Source organism: Hesperophylax consimilis, chromosome 27, assembly GCF_061612785.1.
Source record: "Hesperophylax consimilis isolate HC1 chromosome 27, BYU_Hcon_1.0, whole genome shotgun sequence".
Classification (NCBI taxonomy): Eukaryota; Metazoa; Arthropoda; class Insecta; order Trichoptera; family Limnephilidae; genus Hesperophylax; species Hesperophylax consimilis.
The window spans coordinates 16986621-17012023 of record NC_142862.1 but is presented as its reverse complement, the minus strand read 5'-3'; the positions used below and the strand labels follow the sequence as shown (position 1 = coordinate 17012023).

The 25403-nt window shown below is 33.5% G+C and overlaps 1 protein-coding gene across 11 annotated transcripts in view; it reads left to right on the top strand.

Annotated features, from left to right (window-relative positions):
• The window catches only part of ACC (acetyl-CoA carboxylase), a 188388-nt gene that overhangs the window by 86755 nt on the left and 76230 nt on the right, over positions 1-25403 (top strand). For 2 of the 11 annotated variants that reach the window (XM_089647725.1, XM_089647722.1), the window contains exon 2: positions 8197-9036. The exons of 5 other annotated variants lie outside the window; for them this stretch is intronic. In XM_089647725.1, coding sequence (XP_089503851.1) covers positions 8408-9036 — 629 coding nt within the window. In that variant the 5' untranslated portion in view covers positions 8197-8407. Of the gene's footprint in view, positions 1-8149; positions 9037-23437; positions 23603-25403 lie in introns of those variants that run through there. 4 more of the 11 variants (XM_089647731.1, XM_089647730.1, XM_089647724.1 and 1 more) reach the window with 3 other exon arrangements.

Here is a 25403-nt window from a genome sequence, read left to right as displayed (position 1 = left end):
CCGAAAATGAACGTTGAAATTTGATGAATTGTTCAAATTCTCCGAAACAACCCGTCCTAAGTCGTTAAGGCGAAGCTTAATGCTAAATCACTACTTTGATTCATCTTTATAACCACTGGTACCGCCACTGGTTGGAACCGCTATCAAATTTCACATCGTGGGTGCTTTTTCTAACAACTTTCAATACGGATAATTACTCTCTCATTGATTTTAACAAAATATGTAATTTTGGGTCTCCATTGCCTTTAATTGTTTCGATAAAATTGCTGAATTCCGCCTCACAATTTAAAATAGCACTTGGTTTCAACTTGATTACCACAAGAAACAAATATATATATATCAAAATATGCATTTAAGATTAATTTTTTCTGAAAGTTAAGTTTGAAGGTTAGGAAATATGTATTATTTATTAAAATAACCCAAAATAACAAACTAAAAAACTATTTTATGCATGTTATACATCTCCCACGACTTAAGAGGAAGCTACAATCCAAAAATGCGTATATTCTTGGTACACCTTATATTGGTAATAGGTATTAAAATCGTTTGACAAGCGGAGTCTAGAAACGTTCGATTTCAATTACAAAACTGGTTTTTATTTATTTTGTAAATAATTTTATAAGAAAGCAAAAAGTTAATCAAGTGAAACTGTCACAGATAATCTTAGCTATAATACTGTATTTTTTTAATAGTTGTTTCCTTTTAGAGTTCACACATTACTATTTAAAAAAATTGTAGTTTACATTTATATTTTTAATTGAGTAATAAAATTTTTTATTTGTATTCTACTCAAGCGAAACGATAGGAAAACCTTCAAATTATCTAAAGCATATTTTTTGGTATTCATAATTTACACCAATTCGTTATAAAGATTAATCAAAATAGTGATTTGGCATTACGCTTCGCCTTAAATAGTTGTTTCCAATAGTAATTAAGTTGACATCAAGTGGTATTTTAAAAAAATGCGTGCGTGAGGCGGCAACTTTACCATTGATAAGGTTGCCCTTTTTGTTTATAATTATATCTAATGCGTTTGGTCCAGCACTGGTCAAGACACTGGTTTTGCGGAGGCAGATTAATACGGTATAGCTATAACACAATACCTACTTACATTCCGGCATTGAACGTTGAACCGGGAAGGTCGTTCGATTATTAGGAATCCTGGGATTCCAAGCGCTTCGTCCAGAATCCTCGAGGGGAGCAATTTCCTCGACTATTCGATTATGGAAAATAATTGAACCCGAGGCTTTTATTACGATGAAATTCCAATCTGCCGCGGAATATTAATAAATATTATTAAACGATGAAGAATAATGAGAAATGATTGTCAAATTTGAAGATAACCTAATGAAGTGAGTATGGTTTGGTGGGAAACACCAGGTGCGTCGGTCTGTTACTGGTGTCTAGGTCAAGGATGACCTCATTACGTAGGCGTATTATCCGCTAGAATGTATATTGCATAGTAATGCCTGAATTACACCTGCCGAGTGCTCAGCCGAGACTGTGCATTCGGTCGTGCTCAGCCGAGACTGCATTCGGCCTAGCGCTCGGCTGATGTGATCAGTACAATCGGTACTCGGCCTAGAAGCAAGCGAGTGATTCCGGCGAGACAGTGGATAAAAGCAAGGCCCAATGACTCGGTCGAGTAAGAACCCCCTCCATCTGCATACTCAACTCGGTCTTCACTCGCTCTCCACTCGATCAGTGCGATCCGCCGAGTCAGTGAAAGAAAAAATATCTTAATTTAAAGGGGGTAAAGTGCGCTAACTTCGGGAGGTGATTTTCCAAGATGGTAGAAATAAAAAAAAAATAACTTTTTCGAAATTCTAATGTATATTTTTCCATACAAACAATTCAACTTTTTGACCTAAAAAACTACCTTAAAACATAGGAATTTAGAAACTAGATACATTTTTTTCTTCTAAAATTATGTAATCACCCCCGAAGTTTATTGCCTTTTGGCGCCTAGCGGCCAAAAGGATTGTCGGTATATTTTTGGAGTATTATGCCGTGTTGCGCTACCTCCCACTTTAGCCAACGTTTTGGACAGCGTTACAGTGTCAATCATCAGGGTAGATGTGTAATTACACCCTGATGACGGACACTGAAACTTTGGTTAAAGAAGGAGGAAGCGCAACATGGCATAATACCCCAAAAATAAATGACAAAATCTGTGCAATCTTTTTATATTCTATTCATATTCGACAAAATCTCCTTTACACTAATAAGTATTTATACGTAGGCTTGCACAAGAAAAATTTCTATTTCTCAGTTACGTTTTGTAAGGACATCACTCTCGGATATACAAATGCACCAATACACGCAATCCCAACTGTGTGTAGATTGGGTCAACTCTAATTGCGATAAGTTTACCGACTTACCATGACGAAATAGTTTCCATGTTTAAATTGTGCGGTGACCTTTTTTGTAATTTTCCGCGATTTTCCGGATCATTCACTGCCAGTTAGTCATTTGCTCGTTACCATGTTGTTTATCTACTTATATAGAGAAGATTGTCTGTAGATGTATGTTGTGAGGCTGAAGGTAGCGGGGAGGGGGAAAATATGGAGAAGAGGAAGGTGGGGATGTACCTGGCTATTCAGATCTGGTCACCAAACATGTCCAAAAGCATCTCAAGCGACGTTTCAATTCTGAGAGTGTCTTCCACATTATAAAGAAGATTTTCTGTGACGGGCGGTGCGGATTTGATTTTTATACAAATCAATAGTTTTATTTCGAGATCGAACAATATTTGCTCTTGACCTACAAAATAAGAGGAAGGTAACTGTCTACATGATATTTCGATACCGGTGACCGGATAAATCATCAAAATGATAATTCATCACATCTTTAAAAAGTTATATAAAGTCATGGAAAGTTATTAAACAAAAACTTTGTTAACTGGGTTAAGTAAGTTAGGTTTAAAAAAAATTTCATCATTTTTAATGACTTTATATCACTTTTTAAAGGTGTGTTGAGTTAGCACGGAACCTTCAATACCACCCCCACCCTCATCCCATTTACCACCCCTTACAGTAGAATTTTGTCATTTATTGATGAAATTTTGCACACATGACGTTAAAAATAAAAGTAAAATTAATGTTTATTTCTAATTTCGGAAAACACCGCGTAGAGCCCGGGCAACGCCGGGGACTTCATATAAACATTGGAAACAAATTATCTTTTTTCAAGGAATTACCGTTTATACTGGGTTAGCTGGTAATTTATGGACTGGCGCCGTAATTTCTTTGTTTTGCAAGATACTAGAAAATCTGGTTTTACTTATAATATATAATTTAATAATTATAATCAATGGCGCGGCAACAAATAGGTGGACCCGATAGTTGGTGCTGTTGGCGAAATCTAAAAATATTTCAACGATTTTGTTTTTCAGCTTTATCATAGAAAAATACATACAACCACAAACTTCTCTACCCCCCTCTCATTATTTTTTAATGCGATTGGAAGATATTTTTATTGGAAAAAGGGTTGTAAATCATATTTAAATTGTGTAAGAATTATCTATTATGCAACACAGTCGAGTTAAAACTGGACCTTTTCTCATATGAGATTTTTCTTATATTTCTATCTTTTTTTATGTCTTTTGGAAGGCAGTTACATAAAACTTCCCTTCGTAGCTAATGGATTGCTTGCCTGATCATTTTGAATTCATCTACTCAACCTTCCAAAATGGGAATATTTCAAATGACATGTGAAACGTAAACGTAGGCTTAGTAATAGTCCTATAATATTTTCAATCCTAAAGTATACAGTAAAAAACGCGATTTAAGGCTCTAATATTCGATATAATCCAAGATTTTGCAATATTTTGGTCACAAGAAATTTTGTCGCCATACGGAGTTGTAGAGGGCTAACCGTCAAATATGTAAACGGAATGCAATGAGAACGTTTTTTCGTAGTACATATTAATAGTTTTGTTATTATATTCTGGTTCGAGCCCCCTCACGGCCCGGCCCCCAATCGGTTAACCAGGTCGCCCGGGAGGTTGCCACGCCACTGAACTAGCAATTATTGCTGTTGACAAAATATTAAAATATTAACTGCAACGTTTGATTGGGAATTGATTGTTTTGAGAAAAGGTTTGCCCAACGGCCTCAGTCTCAACTAATCGGATACTAACTATTATTTTATTTATTCTTCCATGATGACCATTGATGTATGATGATGACCTCTTAAGTGTGTATATACAAAAAATGGTTCCATGATAACTCAACACAATGACAATTCAACACACCTTTAAAAAGTGATATAAAGTCATTTGAAACGATGAAAATTTTTTTTAAACCTAACCTAACCTACTCAACCCAGTTAATAAAGTTTTTGTTTCATTACTTTCCATGACTTTATATAACTTTTTAAAGATGTGATGAATTTATCATTGTGATGATTTATCCGGTCACCACAAAAAATAATGTCATAATGTGAATGTGCCTCATATATTTTGCAAATGGCGTTAATTGTCAGTGACCGGATAAATCATCGCAATGATAATTCATCACATCTTTAAAAAGTTATATAAAGTCATGGAAAGTGATGAAACAAAAACTTTATAACTGGGTGTAGGTTAGGTAAGGTTAAAAAAATTTTTTTATCATCGTTTCTAATGACTTTATATCACTTTTTAAAAGTGTGTTGAATTGTCACTGTGTTGAGTTGTCATGGAACCGTTGTAGACAGAGAGAGAATTAGTTGACAACAGGCAATGTAGCGATACACACCTGAAGAACGCGGAATTATTGTTACTGCTTATTTGACCAATTTCCGATCTGTTGTTTTAACGCAGGTGGGTCAAAAGTAATATCATTATGTGAATTGGTTGCCATTTTGTTAGAAATTAAGAAAATGGGCTCTTTTTCTCTGAAAGCTTATTTGAAGGTTTTCCACGACACCCTCAGCCAAATGCTCGATTGTTCGCGCACATGGTGCAGGACGACGAGGAAAACGATGACGAAATTCATTCTGTGTTAAAAAAACAGACCGGAATTTGGTCAAATAAGCAGTCTCTATGAGCGATATGGAATCCGCTCGCAACACGTGACTTATGGTATTCGTTACAAATAACGAAAATCGAACCGGTTGAACTTAGTACTATTATAGTATTACAGTTATTTGGTTTGATTTTTGGCGGTATTATTATTATTATTGTTGATAATTATTATTATTAGATTGACCGAAATTTAGGGAATGCGTTGCTCCAACGCTCCTTTTAGCGCTAGCCGCCACTGGTTACAGTGTCCATCAGGGCAGATATGTGGGTTTTGGTACGTAGCGATACCGTGTTGCAAGCATTCATTCTATGAATGTGATTTTCAGCGTTTAATGTTGTTGTAGTCATCTGATACCGGATACTGCTAACTATTAAGTTGAGGTCATTTGGCGTCATCCCTACTATTGACATCAAATCTGTCTTTAGACGTGTTTAGGGACCAGATTTGAAAATCCAGGTACCTTCCAGACTTCCCCACTCTCCCCAGCCTCACAATGTACCATGGTATTTGGGATTCCAATAACTATTCGGTTGGCTTCGGGTAGTTTGAACTCTTGCGCGGTATTCACATTAAAAAACGAATACATTTTTTTACGAATACCTAAACCTTCTCGTACCTTCTTTCTTGCTATGTTTGGTACAACAAACCTTACACACATCTGCGGTCAGCTGTGGTTAGGAACATAGCTAGCTACATTCATAAATGAATATAATTTAGTTCAAAATATTGCCGACTCATTCCAAGACGGTAAATCGTCGTTTACGTTTCAAAACTGTGCATTTTGTTTGTTTGAATTTTTTTTGAGAATATCCCTACAGTTTTTCTTACATTAACCCCGCGAGGTCTACTATTCAAAGAACTACTTATACAAATGTGCCTAAAACGCATATTAACTTTTCGATTGCATCGATAGTTAAGTTTTTTAATTTAATTTAATTTGAAATTATCTTATTAATGTCAAAAACTTGTGGAGCATTTGCTTGGTCAGTCACCTTCGACACGTTTGTTGAGTTTATTTTATTTATATTTTAGCACCGAAAAATCACGTTAATAAATCTAGTCAGTTAGAGAATAAAGCTTTTTCAAAATAGTAAAAGCGCAGACCCTTATAAAATCACGAAATCTGACTTTACTTGTCAAGACTATCATAAATAAATAAATATTTCAAATATAGAATTAAAATAATTTTGTGATAAAGAATATTTTATTATAAGTAGGTACCTAATCGCTTTTCTGAATTCTTGACACATTTGTTCCAATTTTGAAAATGAAACTTTGAAATTGAACAATTGAAATAATTTTCTGTTGAAAACAAACAAATGAAATTTTGAACAATTGAAATAATTTTCTGTTAAAATATTATGTTAGAGGTAGTTAATTGACACTTAAATTAAATTTAAAACAAATCTAATAGAGTTACAATCACATACAGACTCCTAACTGAAATAATGATACTTACTTATTATAATATTTCTCTAATGCAGATTTCGCGTCAGAGCATGCCATGCACATTAAACAATGTGTTCTGAGTTTCCAGGTACAAATAAATCGATAAAACTTTGTCTTTATCGTTGGTCTGAGATATTTATATCGCCAGGTTATTTTAGTGCTAGCTCAACTACTCGACGGTGTACTTTCAATAAAGGGTACCCGATTCATACACGGCCTAGCAAGGGGCGGCCCTTGTGGTGCAATGGCTTTCTCTTAGGATTTTTGTAATTTTTTTAAATTTTTTAACATTACCATTAACCTTTTATTTTTATTTAATGTTAATACCGCACAAGATTCTCAACTGCTCCCAACCGTCTGGTGCCAATGAGACCCAATTAGGGTATGTTGTGAGGCTCATGGAGGGGAATGAGATTGAAATAGAGGATATTGGGGGGTACCTGACTATTCAGATCTGGTCACCAAACACGGCTTAAGCCATTTTAAGCAACGTTTTAATTCTGAATGGTAGTCTTACACAAGGGCGATACTGAGAACGTGCCACTATATATTATTTTTAATTAACAAATTGTGAAGTAACACAAATTCATCAAATAAAATTTACTTGCGCACGCCGGGATTTGAACCCGAGACCTTCCGATTGCTAGTCGGGAGCCTTACCCCTATGCCACGGAGGTCGTCTGGAATTGAACTGATGATAAATCATTACGACCAAAATATTTTTTATTTCCGAACAAAAATTATTGACAAACTTTTTTAATGTGAATACCGCGCAAGAGTCCCAACTATTCCTTGCTAATCGAAACTAACGAAACTATGGCATCCCCGATTGGGGTATGTTTTGAGGCTTAAGGGTATGGGGAGGGGAAGGAGATGAGAGAGTGGAAGGATTGATAACCTAACCTTACAATATTACGTTTCGTCTCACGTTATATCGATATTTCAAAGGCCCATTACAGCTCTTTAGTGGAGATTACATTGTTTGCTGAAAGATGTATCGTCATTGAAATGTAGACGTTTATAATTTTTTTTAGTTATTTCCGTATGTTTGTAATGTATGCTGAATTGGTTACGCGATTCAAGTGAAACGAGGATTTCCAAAGTGCGAAATAATGGTTCCGTGCCTCGCATAACGCACTAATTTGGCAATAAATCTTTTAGTTGCAACATAGGTTGTTGAAGCGAGCCTAATGGACTAGCAAGTGTGCAGATTTTAATTACATATATCCACCGCATAAGAAACTCCTTTATTATAATTTATAAAGAACTTTATAACAAAATATTTTTAATAATGACTGAATCCTGGAAAGGGTATGTTTTTTACCAACTTATTTTCGTTTCAATATCCCCACCAATTATTTTGTCATTTGTCTACCATTTTTTTTTTCTTTAAATGTGAGAAGATAGTTGTAGTTTTTTGGCGATTTTCCTTTTGTGGACTATATTTTTTGACAACGTTGTAACTAATAACATTAACTTAGGTACTAATTTTATAACATTGTACAATAATTTTTATTGATACAAACTAATAAATTTTCCGCAAAGATTATTAATTTGGGTTTTTAGGGTCGATATGTAACTTCCTGATAGTGTTATATTTGTAATAATAATGTCGATTTTTTTGTTAATATTTAATTTCATAAGTTCGGCGTACGGTTGAGCAAAGAGTTAAGTTAAAAAGTATTCCGCAGGGTACCCAAATAGGACCCCTGATAAAAAAATCATATTTTTTAAACAGCCAGTGCTTTTAAAAATTCATATTATAGCATGGAAAAAATGGTCTAACAAAGGAATCGAGTAATCAAGAGAAGAAGAAGTAGTGATTTAGTTAAATAAAGTTGTCTTTCAAAATTCGGTCAGAAAGTCCCGATTTGTCAAGTTATTGTGTCATATTTTGGAAAACGCCTGAAGAGGGCACTTCCGCACAAAGCTCCGATGTTTCCAAGTGCATGACAACCGACTACGAGTCCGAAGTAACTCCTTCCTTCTTCCGCCGCCTCTTTTCTTGGATCCGGCCTCGCGAAATGTTGAAGAGACGCCCGTCCAAGCGGTTCGTGCTAGGGGAATCGTCCGAACCAAACCCTACGTGGGAAGCGGGCGAGAATGTCATACCAACAATCAATTTAGAAAGAAGAGCAAGTTTGGACCGTTATGGAAGCGACGAGAGGAGAGGCAACCTCGCAGAAAGACGATTAAGCCTTGCAGATAGATATGAAGATAGGAGAGGAAGCTTGGCTGAAAGATTCGACGGACTCGTTGAGCGGTTTGATGAAGGGAGACCAATGGTCGAACGTATCGATGAAAGACGTCCCAGTATCGTGGAGCGGATTGAGGAGCGCCGCGCCAGTTTGGCAGAACGCAGGCCCAGCTTGGCTGAGCGTTTTGATGATCGGACAAGCCTGTACAACAGTGACACCAGAAGGGACAGTGTGGACCGGTACGACGATCCCATGCGAAGGGCCAGCTTGGAGTTCTACTGCGGAGGTATCGAGATGAAAACGCCGGTGAGGAGAAAAAATAGCGGAAGCGAAGCCTTGAGGCACTCCAACCTTCTCAGGCCACCGCAGGCCACGCTGACGTAAGTGTACATACATATTTTAATTTGGGCTGTTGGTTTTGGATTGTTCCGCGTTTTTATTTATTTTTTCGTCGATCTTTTGAATAGAATGTGGTATTTTCATAAATTTTAAAATTTATTGAAGCGGTTCCAACTGGTTATTGTGACATAGAAAAGGTCGATGTCTGCATTGTCTGGTAAGAAGGCTGTCACCAACGTCGCCGGCATAACGTCAACGCCGTCGAATTCACAAATAAAGCCGCAAATCGAAAATGGCACATTTTAAATCATTATAGAAAATTTATTCGTAAACATAAAAAAAATGCCTTCATTATCGTAATTTTTTTTTGGGAGAAAAAAAACAATAAAAATACCCCATTAAAGTTCTCTGATGAAAATAATAATTTAATAATAAATATATATCCCTTTTCAGGTTTCATGATAACTCATCAAAATGACAATTCCTATAAAAAGTGTTATAAAGTTATGAAAAGTGATGAAACAAAAACTAGGTTAAATAGTTACAAATATAACCTATTCAATATAGGTATATATATCAAAATAACAATTAAGCACAAACAAAATGCAAATGGATGTGTTTGTTTCATCACTTTTCATAACTTTATAACATTTTTTATAGGAATTGTCATTTTTATGAGTTATCCGGTCACTCCATTTTCAAAGGTACCTTCGCATATCAGCTACGGACGCATCAGATACCATATTTAATTTTCTTTGTCTTACTTTATATCGAAGTACTTCATCAAATTTTGGTTGGACTTCTTGTTAGTATGTAAACAACCTTCCCAATCGTTTTTAAATTTAAAATGTTGTTCTTAGGGACAAGTAAGTAGTGTATTTTCTTCCGGTAAGGGCCTATTCTAAATATACGCGATCGCCTTGATTTTTTTTCTTAAAATATATGTATAAGAATGTATGTTCGTTAACACTGACGATTTCCGCGACAGAGTCCTTGAATTTGGACCCAAAGGTCGTATGTTATAACCCTTTGCGAACAAATATATATTTTTCTAAATTTTTGTTATTTATTTTCACAATTTATTATTGCAATTAAAATAAAGTAAATTTGCATCTCGTTTCGTGCATTTTTTGATCAAATTTACATATTTTGTATTTTTTCGGTTCTGACTTGACTGTGGACAATGTTTCAATGTTTTTAAACAGATCTGTTTGAATTTGGATTTTATTTTCTTGAATAAATAAATGAATTAATGAAGTTAATCGAATCTTAAGAGTGGAAATTAACACACTTTCCCGACATCCGATCGAGCTGAAACTCGTCAGAAGAACTCGTTATCGATGTCACACACACGAAATATCGTTTTTTTAATAAGAATTTTAGTATGTTTTGCGTTTGAATAAAAACTTCTTTAAGCTTTTTGTTTTAAATATTTGTTTACTATACCTACCTACCGAAATTGATAATTATCAAAAGTTTCTTTATGAACAATTTCTCTTTAATAATAAAAGTGCCTTTAAAAAAATGTTGATTTTGGTCATATTGGATATCGTTATCATTTTAATGATTGATTAGGCCGTCGCAACATTAATCCATGTGGGGTTAAATTACGTGTGTTGAATCTCCATAATATATAATATATGAAATCATAATATTGACGCCGGAAAGACAAAAGGGCGTAAGCGACAATTTAGTCAAAATTGCGTTAAAGATACAGCTTTGATTAGACAAAAATTGTGTTCACTCATTTTTTTGACTAAATTGTCGCTTACGCCTATTTGCTTTCCGGCGTTGATACATAATATTGTACATCTTTGTTATCGGAGTATTACCTGATTTCTATTTGTTCTCTTGAAATTACGTGATTTGTATAATTAATATATTTCCACAATATCTCGTGTTTAGTATGACGACCAGAACCAAAAGGAAATAAGTCTAAAAAATTTATCTCTCCGGCTAATTTGTCCGGTTTTGAGAACAAACAGCTTTTATCCGTTGAATTAGTTTGTTCGCTATTGGAAACAGCTCAAATGATTTAATATAAATCGCTGTATCTCCCTTCGTGAGAAATATTATATGAAACGACGAAAAAGCAAGGTAACAGTAATGTTTATAATGCATTAGTGTTACAAAATGTGTGTGTGTATTTTTTTAACAATGATTTTCGTTCACTGTTCAAACGAAAATACGTGAATCATTTTTAGACTTTTTTACGCTGGCATTCAAAATTTTAATACATCAATAAGTGGTTCCATGATAACTTCTCAAAATGACAATCCAACATACCTATAAAAAGTGCTATAAAGTTATGAAAACTGAAACCTATTTAACCTAGTTTTTGTTTCATCACTTTTCATAACATTATAGCACTTTTTATACAACACACCTATAATTTATTACTAGAAACCAACATGTACTTTTTGGGTGTCCGGATAACACCACAAAATGAGAATTCAACAGACATTTAAAAGGTGATATAAAGTCATTAAAAGTGATAAAAAACAACTTATTTAACCTATTTTTTTATTCATCACTTTTCATAACTTTATAACACTTTTTATAAGTTTGTTGAATTGTCATTTTGATGAGTTATCCGGTCACCCCAATTTTTCACTTGAAGCTATAGTAATCAAATACCTCTCTGCGAGGTAAAACATTATTGGCTTTCGAAGGACACCCACAAACCATGATGCTGTAATAGCAAATCAAAAAAAGTGATTACCTTCACTGTCCATTTGTTGGCATGTTTTCGCATAGTCCACATTGTGGATATGAGACACTGTCTAGAAAATCAACTCCCGACCACACGTATTTAATAAATAAATCATTTTGTTTAAGAGTTGACGCAGGCTGGTCGAGGATGTGCGATTTGGCTGATTATGACCATCTCTTAAATTAGTAAAGGGACTCGTGATGAAAAATGAAAATTAATTGATCTGCTGTAGAGCCTTTGGGAATTTTTTTATTTTTTTATTTTTTTTATTTATTAACCAATATACATATAATACATAATTAAACAATATATATAATATATAATATTAGTGGTAACAATACCTCCCTAATTGAGAAATTCTCGTGTTTAGGGAGGGAGCACTATCAAATTGACAGTACTATACATACTTATCAGTTGTTACAATTTGGATGCATGAAGAATTACTTTTTTTATATATAATAAAAATATAAGTAGCAATTGTTTTTTTTTTGTACATAATGAAAAATTATTTTTATACATAATGAAAATTATAAGATGGTATTTATTTTGTATATAATGGAAATATAGGTTGGCACATCGTAACACATACTTAAAAATTATTTAATAGTAAAATGTTTTTTGAGTTTTTGTTTAAAAATTTCATAATTCCTCTCGGATTGTATTTCTATAGGGAGTTCGTTAAAGCATTTTATTGCTGAGTATGTGTAATGATGTTGGGCTGTTGTAGTATTAAGTTTAGGGATTATTATTTGTCCTAAGGTTCTCGGTCTGGTGCTAAATGACTTTATTGTTAGTTTGTCTTTATGGATTTGTAGTAATGCGTTTTTTTGATAAATTTTATTTATTGTTAATACTTTGAATTCATCGAATAATTTTTGGGTTGAATAGTCTAATTGTTTCTTAAGAATAATTTTGATGAGTCTTCTATGTACTATTTCAAGTGGGGTTAAGTTGGTTTTATACGCTCCTCCCCATCCTATTATTCCGTATTGCAGAACTGATTGGGCTAATGCATAGTAAACCTTTAGTAGCAAAGATTTATGTAATATATTTCTTAGTTTGAGGAATACGTAATAAAGTTTACGTATTCTATTTACAGTTTGCGCAATATGTTCAGTCCATTTAATATGTTGGTCTATCATTATGCCTAAATATTTAATATTACTTTTTTTTGAGATTTTTGAGCATTTAGGTGAATAGCAGTTGTCAGTATAATTATTACAAGAGTTATGGATAGTTATATTGGAATTTATTGTTGGGTGTATTTTGTCTGATAATGTGAAAGTCATGAAATAGGTTTTGTCAGTGTTTAAGGAGAGGTAGTTGTCATCCAACCATTGTTTTAAGTTGTTTATTTCTACGTTCGCAGTTTGATAGGATAGATATAGATAATCTTTGCGAACTTTTGGGATCGTGACCATGTTTTGTCTTTACAACGGGAAATTATCAGCAGCACATCCAGTCAACACCTCACTCCACATCCATAGTATCCAGACTCAAACCGTCTACTTGTTTGCATATCATCATCATCATCATCATTATCATCATTATCATCATTATCATCACTTCCCAAACCATGCCTGTATTCCAAATCGTAATAATTTGTATTCATAATTTTACTGTCATTCATACCCGAGGTATCGCCTATGATAACTTCAAAGAAAAACATGAAAATATTATGAGGTTCATCATTTTATACCATAACAATGAAGTAAACTCTCTGAACAACAGTTATATTTTATACTAGCTGTACCCGCCTCGCGTTGTTGTGGCTCTGTCTGTTGCTGTTACGTCCAATGGATGGCGCTGTTTTTAGCTTGTTAACCTGTAACAGGTGACATCTTTATAAAAACACACACATCTTCGAATGCAACGTCGAGTCAAAATTTCAAAGAAATTGGTGAAGAATTTTCGGAGATTTAAGATTTTGAACAAACTAATACTGGATGGGTTGTTTCAAACACGACTCGTTTGAAATAGAGAAAAAATCTCTCGACAAATGCTTTAGTTGCATTTAAAGATATACTGTGAAATTTTCATGCCTAAAAAACATTAAATAACAGAACAAAATGTGTTTTAAATAATATTCGGAGCTTACTTTGCGATTTTTTTCTATCGAGGTAATTTCGTATAATTAACATTTTTTGCCATACCAAATGTATAGATATTGTCTTAAAAAATAACATTTTTTTGGAACTTAAAAACTTAACGAGTTAATAAGAAACATTTTATAAATATGTAGAAATTGGGTTAGCGGGGGCTTAAAGATTATTACTTGTTTTTTCGTTTATGTGTGCTTAAATGTGGCCAAAGTACGAATAATGATAATATTTCATGATATGTACTAATTATAGGTATATTTTTGGCCAGTGGCACTAAAATCATAATTGATTTTTTAATTAACATAATTAATAATTACTGTAATAATAATAATCTACCGTAATAAAAATATGGTTAAGCTCCGTTGACACGCTCAATCTTATTTGATCAAACTCTAATTTGCACAAGTAAGCATGTACGAGTATGTTAAGACGGCAAAACGGTATACCGCGCAAACGGCTTGCACAAACGTTAGGTTGCGTAAACTAGATTTGCTCTAATTTACACAAGTAATTAAGGTGAAGCACCACGTGTCGTAACATTTGGAATCAGATCGCCAACGATAACATTCCTTATGCATAAGGCGATAAGGTTTAAATTTCCGCTTAACACCAGCCGCCTATTTTCATTTATGCAAGAAAAAACATCGCCAAAAAGAGTGTTTTGTTTTATTTTGGGAAGTTCAATCACAAATATTTAAATGTTTTAACATCATTTTCAAGCACAAATATTAAAATGTTTTAACATCAAGTTCAAGCACAAATATTTAAATGTTTTAACATCAAGTTCAAGCACAAATATTTAAAAATTTTAACATCAAGTTCAAGCACAAATATTTAAATGTTTTAACATCAAGTTCAAGCACAAATATTCAATTGTTTTAAAATCATTTTCTAAATAACTTGATTTTCCATATTATATAATAAAACCATAACCGAAAAGGGGCTTGTAAGTAGGAGATTTTGAACTTCAAACCAGTTTTATAGGCCTGATTCTTTTTCTGGGTTTATAAAAACGCATATTTAATTAATGTATCTAAAATAGTTCTACGATATCGAAATTTTAAACCAAAAGCACATGATTTTGCGTTAGTTTGTAGTGCTTTGCCAAGACGTCAAAAGTGTATAAAGCGTAAATGATTGCGACGCACTACGCGGACAGCTTGTACTACGTGTTTCCGGACACCCTGTAGATTCAAGGAGAGTTGGCGAAGCCGAGTATAATGATTTTTTATGTACACAGGTTGCAGATTATATTTTTAAAATTGAAACCGGTGAAGGTCTCCGCAAGTTGGAGATCTTTGTGGCTTAGTTGACAACGACGAAAAGCCCTTTGACCACTTCATTTCGCAATGCCCTTTATTTGGAAGCTTACTGAGTAGTACCTTCATTTTCGTTACTAAGATATAATATTATGTAAACCTCATAAATTAAAATGTAAAAAAATGTAGGTAGTAGGCGGCAGGCATGATGAAAAGTTGTTTTACCTAAAATTTTCTTCAGGAAGATGCTCAATAACTCGTAATGGTAATAGTTGTATTGACCTTGAAATTATGGACAGAAGAGCTGTTCTAATTACACAAAGCTCGCCGTTCCAAATTGTGGTGAATGTTGTGATGTTGAAGAAAATAAGGAAAATCAAACATTACCCGTCTATTTACACCACGTTACTAAACGTCATTTAGAGCACCTTCGACGAGCTCGAGAATAAGAAGGATGTATGTACTTTCGACGGTCTGGATCGGAGAATTGGGGCCCTGTTAACTAATAAAATCTCCTACGACGAGTACCTACTTCACCGAAACATGTATCTTGCTTAGATAAAATATTTCCACGGGACTTTGGAATACAAGTACTTTTTACTTATTATTATATTATTACCGGGTATGATTATTGTACGTTATTTATCTCAATTTGTACAGCCTCCAATAAGCATTGAATGGTAAGGTATCTGTTCGCCTTGAACCGGTGGACCCGCTGGTATGAGCTCTTACTTCTCGAGTTGCTGTTTCTTTATACTTTGACTATTTATTGACTTTGTTAGATGATCTCAAACCTCTTTGAAAACTATTGATACTGGCGCAGACCCGTCAAAAATCACATGAAAAATAAAAGTTTAAAAAAATGCTATGGCCGAGAATCGAAACCCGATTAACTGCTTTGAAGTCAACAACATGCACAAAACTAAATATTTTAAGAACGGCGGCATAAATTCACTCTGTGTGAAAATAACAATTATTATCATTTTATTTTTTTGATGTGTTCCTGCGTTCTTATATCATAACCTAAAGTATTATATTGTTTATTTTACCGTCAAGTCAACTTTATCAAACATTCTAATTTCGGTTGTCCGTGCATGCGTGCGTGATGTGAAATATTCCTGTGTAAGTTCCCCCGTGAGATTATTCACGTTCAGTTCAGTTGTTTCAAAATTTTCTGAACTGGAACTGATTGTAATTCAGGCAAGCAATAATGTAGCTACAAAAATAATAATTTTATTTTGGTACTTTTAATAATTCTTTATTTTAAATGTGTGTTTATTTTGTTTAAATTTTTGACGCATGATTTTTCAAGTTAACGGTGGTTCATTCGAATGGCAAATTTCTGACGTCTCTTTAATTTGTAGAGAAAAAACATTATCACATTATATTGTAAAAAAATTGACAATATTTGGTTTTGAAAGGCAATGATCCCGAGGCAAAGATTTTGTAAATACTTGCAGCTACACAAATCCCAATTATAATAATATAATTAATTCCACACGAAGAAAACTTACTGATATAAAATATTTCTAATTTACTTAGAATCTCTTTAAATTATTCGCAATCCTGTTAAAAACGGGACTGCAAGTCTTTAAGGAATGAATTGATAAGTTTCTTGATAAACTTTTAGTAAAATACGAAGGTATTATCACGATGTAGGAACACGTGTTCATAAAAATCCTAATATTTTCGCATTTCATCATTATGTATTATCAAGGCTAATATATCATTCCTACTATATCATGAACACGTGTTCCCATATATTAGGAATGTTCTAAAAGTTTAACAAGAAACGGCCTGAAATCTCGTTTTTAACCGAATTTTAATAAATAGGCAATACCAATGACAACGATTTTAATAATTGGCAATAATAAAGACAACGATTTTAATAATTGGCAATAATAAAGACAACGATTTTAATAATTGGCAATAATAAAGACAACGATTTTGATAATCGGCAATATTAATAACAACGAATTAAATTAATTTATCAAAAGAATATACCAATGTTGTACATATTTTGCTTTTATGTCACGTCAACCATTCATTCTCACCTACACGTTATTTTTATTACGTGAGACCAACATTGACTAATCATCATAAATCAAATTGATCGATTGGGATATAACAAAGAGTTAAACGATGGCATTCTGCTTGGGAGATAAAATATTTCCCCTTTGCTGAAAATTGCGCTTCTTTTTTTCGTGAAAATTTTAAAGTTGTACGCAGTTTTGGAAGAAAGCATGTTTTAATCATAAAGTTGTAAGCAGTTTTGGAAGAAAGCATGTATTAATCATGCAGTTGTAAGCAGTTTTGGAAGAAAGCAAGTTTTAATCATAAAGTTGCACATAGTTTTGGAAGAGAGCATGTTTTGACCGTAAAGTTTTACGCAGTTTTTAAAGAAATCATGTTTTATTCATAAAGTTGTACGCAGTTTTGGAAAAAAAACATGTTTTAATCATAAAGTTGTTCGCAGTTTTGGAAGAAAGCATGTATTAATCATAAAGTTTTACGCAGTTTTGGAAGAAAGCATGTATTAATCATGCAGTTGTAAGCAGTTTTGGAAGAAAGCAAGTTTTTATCATAAAGTTTTACGCAGTTTTGGAAGAAAGCATGTATTAATCATGCAGTTGTAAGCAGTTTTGGAAAAAAGCAAGTTTTAATCATAAAGTTGCACGTAGTTTTGGAAGAGAGCATGTTTTGACTGTAAAGTTGTACGCAGTTTTGGAAGAAAGCATGTATTATTCATGCAGTTGTACGCAGTTTTGGAAGAGAGCATGTATTAATCATACAGTTGTACGCAGTTTTGGAAGAAAGCATGTATTAATCATGCAGTTGTACGCAGTTTTGGAAGAAAGCATGTATTAATCATGCAGTTGTACGCAGTTTTGGAAGAAAGCATGTATTATTCATGCAGTTGTATGCAGTTTTGGAAGAAAGCATGTATTAATCATACAGTTGTACGCAGTTTTGGTAGAAAGCACCCTACATCTCTGAACTAAGCCTTCCGGAAAACGCAGGTCTGAGGCAGTCAACTCTTAGATTAGCAACGTGATCAGCTATATGCAGACTGATAAAGCTGATAATGTTTCCAAACAAAAATAAAAGTTAAGAGAAAAGAACATAAATATATATTATTAAAATAAATACCAGAAAGTCCAATGATGAAAGTCCTGTGCGTGCGAACCGTTTCTAAATTTCTCTAGTAAACAGTGTTAATCTCAAGTGACGTATCAGGTAAGTATGGAACTGTATATTATCTGTCGGTACAAAATATAAATAAATAAGAATAATAACATATGTACATTCTAGCATCACGTTCATCAATCAAATGCATTTTACTACATATAGCTTTGTATTATTCATCGACGAACCGGTGTATGCAATCTGTAATAGTTTGACTAGTCTATAGTTAGTAATAAAAAAATAACTGTAGAAATATATTATTTATATGTACAACGCCAAATGGCGCTGTACATTCAAATATTATTATTTTTATTAAAATCATGTTTTAATCATAAAGTTGTACGCAGTCTTAGAAGAAAGCATGTTCTAATCAGTGTTTTCTCCTTATTGCCATTGGTAATAAATAGAAAACTCGAAAATGTATATTTACTTAACCGTGGATTAACATTTTGTCTGGTTGGTTCATACATTTTAATCGTTTTTAGTTAAAAAATTTAATAGTTTTCTTTTGTTTTCTCTAAAAACATAGAAAATCAGTGGGAATTGGACGGCTAGGGTTGTTAGGGGTAGGGCGGTTACTTGGCTGAATGACCAGTGAATTGACATGTAAAAGAATTAAAAAAATATACTGTTTTTGTCAAAAAGTCATCGGGGACCAAAATTTTTTGACACGTGGAAGAAGTTCTTTAGAAATTCGAAAAAAATATAATAAATAATATCAAAAAAGTCACCGGAGACCAAAATTTAATTTACTTTTTTAAACTCCAAATAATGTCAGGATAATTGGTTAAAGTATGTCAGGTACGTCCCTTAACATTGAATATTATAACCAAAAATGTACGGAAAAGCAGTCACATTTTCACCTCCGTAGTCGCGGGGTTAAGGTTAAACGCAACGCTCGTTTTATTCTACGTGTTCACAGATGGCGTTAATTAATTAATTTTGTTTAAATACGCTTTTGCAAGGTATTGCTTTACAATATTAAGACAAATCATTTGTTTGCGCCCGTATATACGCAATATGAATATGAATCAATAGTTTTGTTCGTTTAAAGACTTAATTCTTTCGAGAAAGGCACACAAATACAATATTTTACCGATGATTCAATCCAATATTGTATTTGTATGCCTTTCTCGATAGAATTGAGTTTTTATATGGACAAAACTATTTATTCATATTCATATTGCGTATATGAGGGCGCAAACAAATAATTTGTCTTAATACTGTAAAGCAATACCTTGCAAAAGCGTATTTAAACAAAATTAATTAATTAACGCCATCTGTGAACACGTAGAATACAACGAGCGTTGCGTTTAACCTTAAGATCTTCGACTATAATCTAGAGGTCGTTGTCTCAAATCCGGACTTGCGCAATATTTGTGTTTATTTGTTTGGGTTATTTCACATTTTATTTAAGTAAAATAATTAATATTAATTTTCAATGTCGCCTGGTGAAAGACTTACTTTCAGAATCGAAACGTTGCTTGAAATGGCTTTACCCGTGTTTGGTGACTAGATCTAAATATTTAAGCTTCCCAATTCTTATCATTTCTCCCTCAGCCTCACAACACACCCCAATTGGAGATACCATAGTCTCACTGGCTCTAGGCAGTCGGTAGCGTTATTCACACAAAAAAGCAGTAAAAAAATTTGTGTACAAATTTAAAACTAGCAACACGCGGCATCTATCGGAAAAGCTTAGAACTTTTTTCTATGATACCCATTTTTTATCACTCAGCTAAATAATGGTGTTGGGGCAAAGTACATTTGGTAAAAATGTAGACAGTGTGGTTTTAGAAATATACTATGTTTATGTATAGTTATTTGCGCGTTTATATTATGGAATAAACTCTTTTTATATGAAGAAACGTAGACAGTGCTGCGAAAATCCTTTGATCGTATGGGACATAATCAATTTTAGGAGGGGAGGACATAATCAATTTTACAATAGCTGCAAATCCTTTATTTATTAACGGATAATTTAAAAAAAAAACTGCTATGACAAAAATAGGGAACATAAACAATAAAGATAATGTCAAGTCAAGACAGGAATGAGGTTTTGATGAAGTTCACTACTTCTGCCACATCAATATAAAATATTACTTGCGTAATGACTGACACAAATAAATAAGGCTTACACCAAAATATTCAAGGTCCAGACTTGAGTTGACAAGTCTGGCTATTCTGGACATTGGTGAATGGTATCCATAATTTGTGTAGTGTTGATTGAGGTAAAGCAAATCATTATTTCTGAGTCTACGGGAAGGGATATTGAAAGGGATGAGTTGCAACAAAGTAGGTGAGTCAATCATAATGTTTATAATTTTGAAAATGCAGATGAGAACGAAGTCCTTCCTACCTAACCTTCAAGCAATTCACCAAGAAGCTTTATGATCATTAAACTTGCAATGTCAACCTCACAGCATCGATATTAGGTGTATCTGTGAGAAAAAAACCCTTTATTTTGCCTTGCTGTATATATGATATATTATTATGTCACAATTTGCAATACATTATGTTTTATTGAAGTCATTGTTTATAATACTTTAATATCAATGTTTTAATTCATTCAAATCTTGCCGACTCTGCACTGAACAGATTAATCGTCACCCTCCTTTATTAATTTTAATTAATATTTATAGTATTTACTATTTTTTTTATAAATAAATTATCTATAGAGGTCGTGTTACATTAGTTCTCGCTAAATTGTCATATTTTCCTTTTTAGCATTTCAAAATAACCCTCAACGAAGAGTAGTGTGTCCTCCATTTTCCTTTCTCCTTTATTTAACCAGCGCCCTTGAGGTGATTTTTCACGAAAACGGCGCTATATAAATTAGCCAAATAATATTATTATTATTATTAACTATTTTGCCAACTTTTCAGCTACTTCATTAGTAAAACTGTATTGAATCAAAAACCACTTGTTATTAATTAAGATTTCAGGGTCAATAATATTATAAACTTTTTTTATAAAAGTCGTTTAACTTCCCCCAGCGAACGTTTTGAATGTGCTGATGATTTGTTCTATTCGTGAAAAGGATCAGAAAAGGAGTGTTACCTCGAGGCTCTATTTTTCTTCGATCTTTAATTATTTTAGTCATCTTCTATAAAAAAATAATTATCTTCTTGCACATCGGAAACATAAATAAATCGTAGTACTTGAAGTTGTATTTTATTATTTCAGGTAGGTACTCTTTATCTTTTCAATCCGCGCTATTAATATTTTTGCGATTGGCAACCGTGGATCACGTGTTGTAGAGCGAGATAGCAATGGCGTTGTTAAAATAAACTGTTTTCACGCGGTAGAGGTGAGTCTGAGTCATACTCTTGATACTTGGAACAACTAGTACGAGTATAAAAAATACTTGTTCCAAATACATGATCCCTTGTATTTTGCACTTGTACCTACTAAAATACCTAGCATGCACATCGCCCGTAGTCCAGTCCAAATGCTGCGACGAGATGTATTTGACGAAATATTTGGGAATAGATCTATAGGTGATAGGAAAAATATGAGCTAGGAAGATTTTTTATGTTTTATGTGAATACCGACCAAGAGTCCCAACTGCTCCCAACCGTCTGTAAACTGTGAGACTATGGCATCCCCGATTGGGGTATCTTGTTAGGCTGAACGTGGTGGGGAGGGGAAGGAGGTGGGAATTACTTCGCTATTCAGGTCTGATTACCAAACACGGCTAAAGCCATTTCAATTCTGAATTGTGGTTTTACACCAAGGCGATACTGAGAGTATCTTCCACTCTGGAACGTGCCACAAATGTACTATATAATTTTTTCAGTCAATAAATTGCGAAATAACACAAATTCAGTTAAAATTTAGTCGCATAGGCCAGGATTTGAACCCGTCACCTCTGGATTACTATACGAGAGCCTTATTTTTGGACCACGGAGGTCACCATTGAAACTGAAATTAAATTGTATAATTAATTTGTAAAACAGTCCGTTAGTTGAATAACCACTTTTTTTGTTTGAAAACGTAACTTGATGTAGATACTTTCAGTACCGCTCTAGTGAAAGACAATCGTTCTGAATCGAAACGGCCTTAGCCTTTGGTGACCAGATCTGAATTTCCAGGTACGTTCCCCCTTCCTCTTCCCATTTCCTTCACATCTCCACTTCTTTCAGTCTCACAATGTACCCCTGTACACAAAATGTCCCATACCATGAAACACTACGGATTGGAGCCATTTTTAAAAACTATAATAATTAAATAGAGTCAAAACATATTTTACATTATTAAGCACTCAAAAACCCAATTTTACAATAATCCCCAAAGGTCCAAGGTCAAGTATTTGAATACTAGCTGATGTCCATGTGGTGTCTCAATTGGATATTCATTTAGATACCAGGGGAACAGTCTTCTTACGGGGGCGAGTAAGCGAGAAAGGGTATTAAGACTTTAGACAGTATCAGATCCCTTCTCGCTTACTCACCTACAAGAGTGCACCCAAAATATTTAGTATTTGGTAGAACAAATACTAGTATGAAAGTATCTTTGATATATCTGGTCCTAGTGTTCTAGTATGTATATACGCTTTAGCTCCATCACGCACAGTGATGTGATGTCTCGGGTAATTTCCCTAGATATAGGGGAGAAAAATATTTTTTAGGGAAAAGGGAAAAAGCTAAAAATCTTGGGAAATTCGGGAAAATTTGGGGAAATTTCGCATATTCTAGGGAAATTTTGATATATTCCGACAAAATTTGTAAATATCTACAAAAAAATTGCCAAAATATTTATCTTAAACATACTACAGGACACGAAAATATATTTTGGGGAATTATTTCTCAAAATTCCGTAGCTATCACCCCCCATGGATTTAAAAATATTGCAGGGAACAACTTTTCCCTGTAATTCTTTAGACACTCCCACCCCTCATGTATTCGAAAAATTATGGTGGGGAATCGACCTACGAAATTTTCTTTTAATTTAGTGGGGAATTATTCTTCTCAGAAATTTTCTCTTCCAACCCCCCCCCCCGCCCTAATGGATTCGAAAAAATATAGTTGGAATCCAGAACTGAGCAGATGGAGAATAACCCACACAAATTCATTCTGAATTCTAGGGAAATTTCGGGGTGAAATTTAGGGAAATAAAAATTTTGGGCATACCATCACTGATCACGCTCTCAGGTTTTCGGCTCCGTTCGGAATGTCAAAATGCCGGTGTTTATATTTACTGCCTCGGTGCGAAATATAAAACGAATCAGTCAATTTCTGGCCGAAATCTCGAACGGTTGACTGCCCACCTTTATTCGGTAATTTTCGCAAAATCGTAGAGCGATGTTTGCGGGAAATGGAATTTCGCCCGGCGGCCTAACGGAGAGGTTAGAGTTTTTCATATATTTCGGTTTGTTTTCACTTGCGAAGAAATATCTTTCTTACACGCCAAGAATAAACATGACACGAAATATCGCACTTTACATTGTGGTTTTAATAGATTTTACCTTATATCTGAGCAGTTTCGTATAAGATTCTGATGTCAGAAACTTCAATGTTTACGTTTTGAAATGTCAACAAAAGTGTGAACTTAATATAGTCACTTCGTACCACTGACTTTGTGGAATATCCCAGGGTCAAACTTGTTTTCAACAGCATATTTTACATCAACAATGAGTTTCTTCTTGGCTATACGTTAATTAAAATAGTGCGTCGAAATCATGTTTCATGGAACCCCATTATTTCTGCATAATCCTATGATTGTAAATTGTAATACTTCCCCGTGAAAATGTTCCAATAGGCATAACGGTGCTAAATGATCGCCTGATAAATAATAGATATTTTTTTGTGCATTGTACATATTTTAATAATTGAGAATTTTAATAAGCTCAGAAAAAATAACGTATCGATCTATAAAAAGCGCCTTTATGTTCAAAATCTTCTGCTTACGAACCCCTTTTCGTTTATGGTTTAATTGTATTATGTTGGCAAATTAAGTTCTTTAAATATAACGTAAAACCTTTAAATATCATTTGTGCTCTAACTTTGCGAAACAAAATAAAACATGTCTGTTGGAGTTTTTTTTTTTTCAAAATCAAAACAGGTGGCTGGTGTTAAGCGAGAATTACCTACCTTATCGCCATCTACATAAGGAGTGTTATTGTTAGTGGCCCAATTCCAAATGTTACACGACGTGGTGCATCGCCTATGATCAATTTATTACACCGTAATTTATTTATTTATTTATTTATTTTAGGAACATAAACAGTCTTAGTAATATAATGTACATAAGAGAATAACAAAAAATAGACCAATTATTAATGTTCACAGATATATATAGAAACATAAAACTAACCTGTAAACGATAAACCTATAATATGCCTACCATAAACAGCAATATATAAAAGTGATTTTAACTATACTTAAATAGACTTGGGTTGGAACGGGAAAGGGGAGGAGAGGGATGAGGAAAAGTTGCCACGCAAGTAATATTAAAATATTAGGTACAATCATTTTAACAGTGGTTAATATGAGTTAGAATGTGATACAATGAAATTCTGTAGTGATAGTAACTAGCAGTGAATATGTCAGCACGAGTGTCTATATTTGCAAATTTATTATTATAGTAGTTACATGTCCTTTGCATAAATTCATTTTGGTTGGAATTGGTATTGCATCTATCAATACTAAGATTAATTTATTACTCTGTACAATTTATTATTATGATCAATTTATTACTATGGTCAATTTATTACTATGATCAATTTATTACTATGATCAATTTATTACTACGATCAATTTTGTGCAATGCCTTTAAAGAAATGATTGATTTAAGGATAAGATATTGGAATTTCATTATTAATAGAACATTAAACCAAAGCAAGTACTAATCTCGCTCTTGTGAGGTGTCAATAAAAAGCACCTTCATCCACTAGGATCTTCAATAAGTTAGTCGAGTCAGTAATATGTAATCTGAGAATATTTGTTTTTCTTATTAGAAAAATAAAAAAGAAGATTACCACAGTCACTTGCTCAAACAATTGTTACAAAATTAAAGTAGGTACTTTCCTAATAGATTTTTTTCAGTATTTGGATGCCTTCCATTTTTAAAGTGCATTAGACAAAAGTGTTGGTGTTGACAGATGTATTACGAAGGAAAAATACAGTTTAGGCGGGAAACAAAGGGTT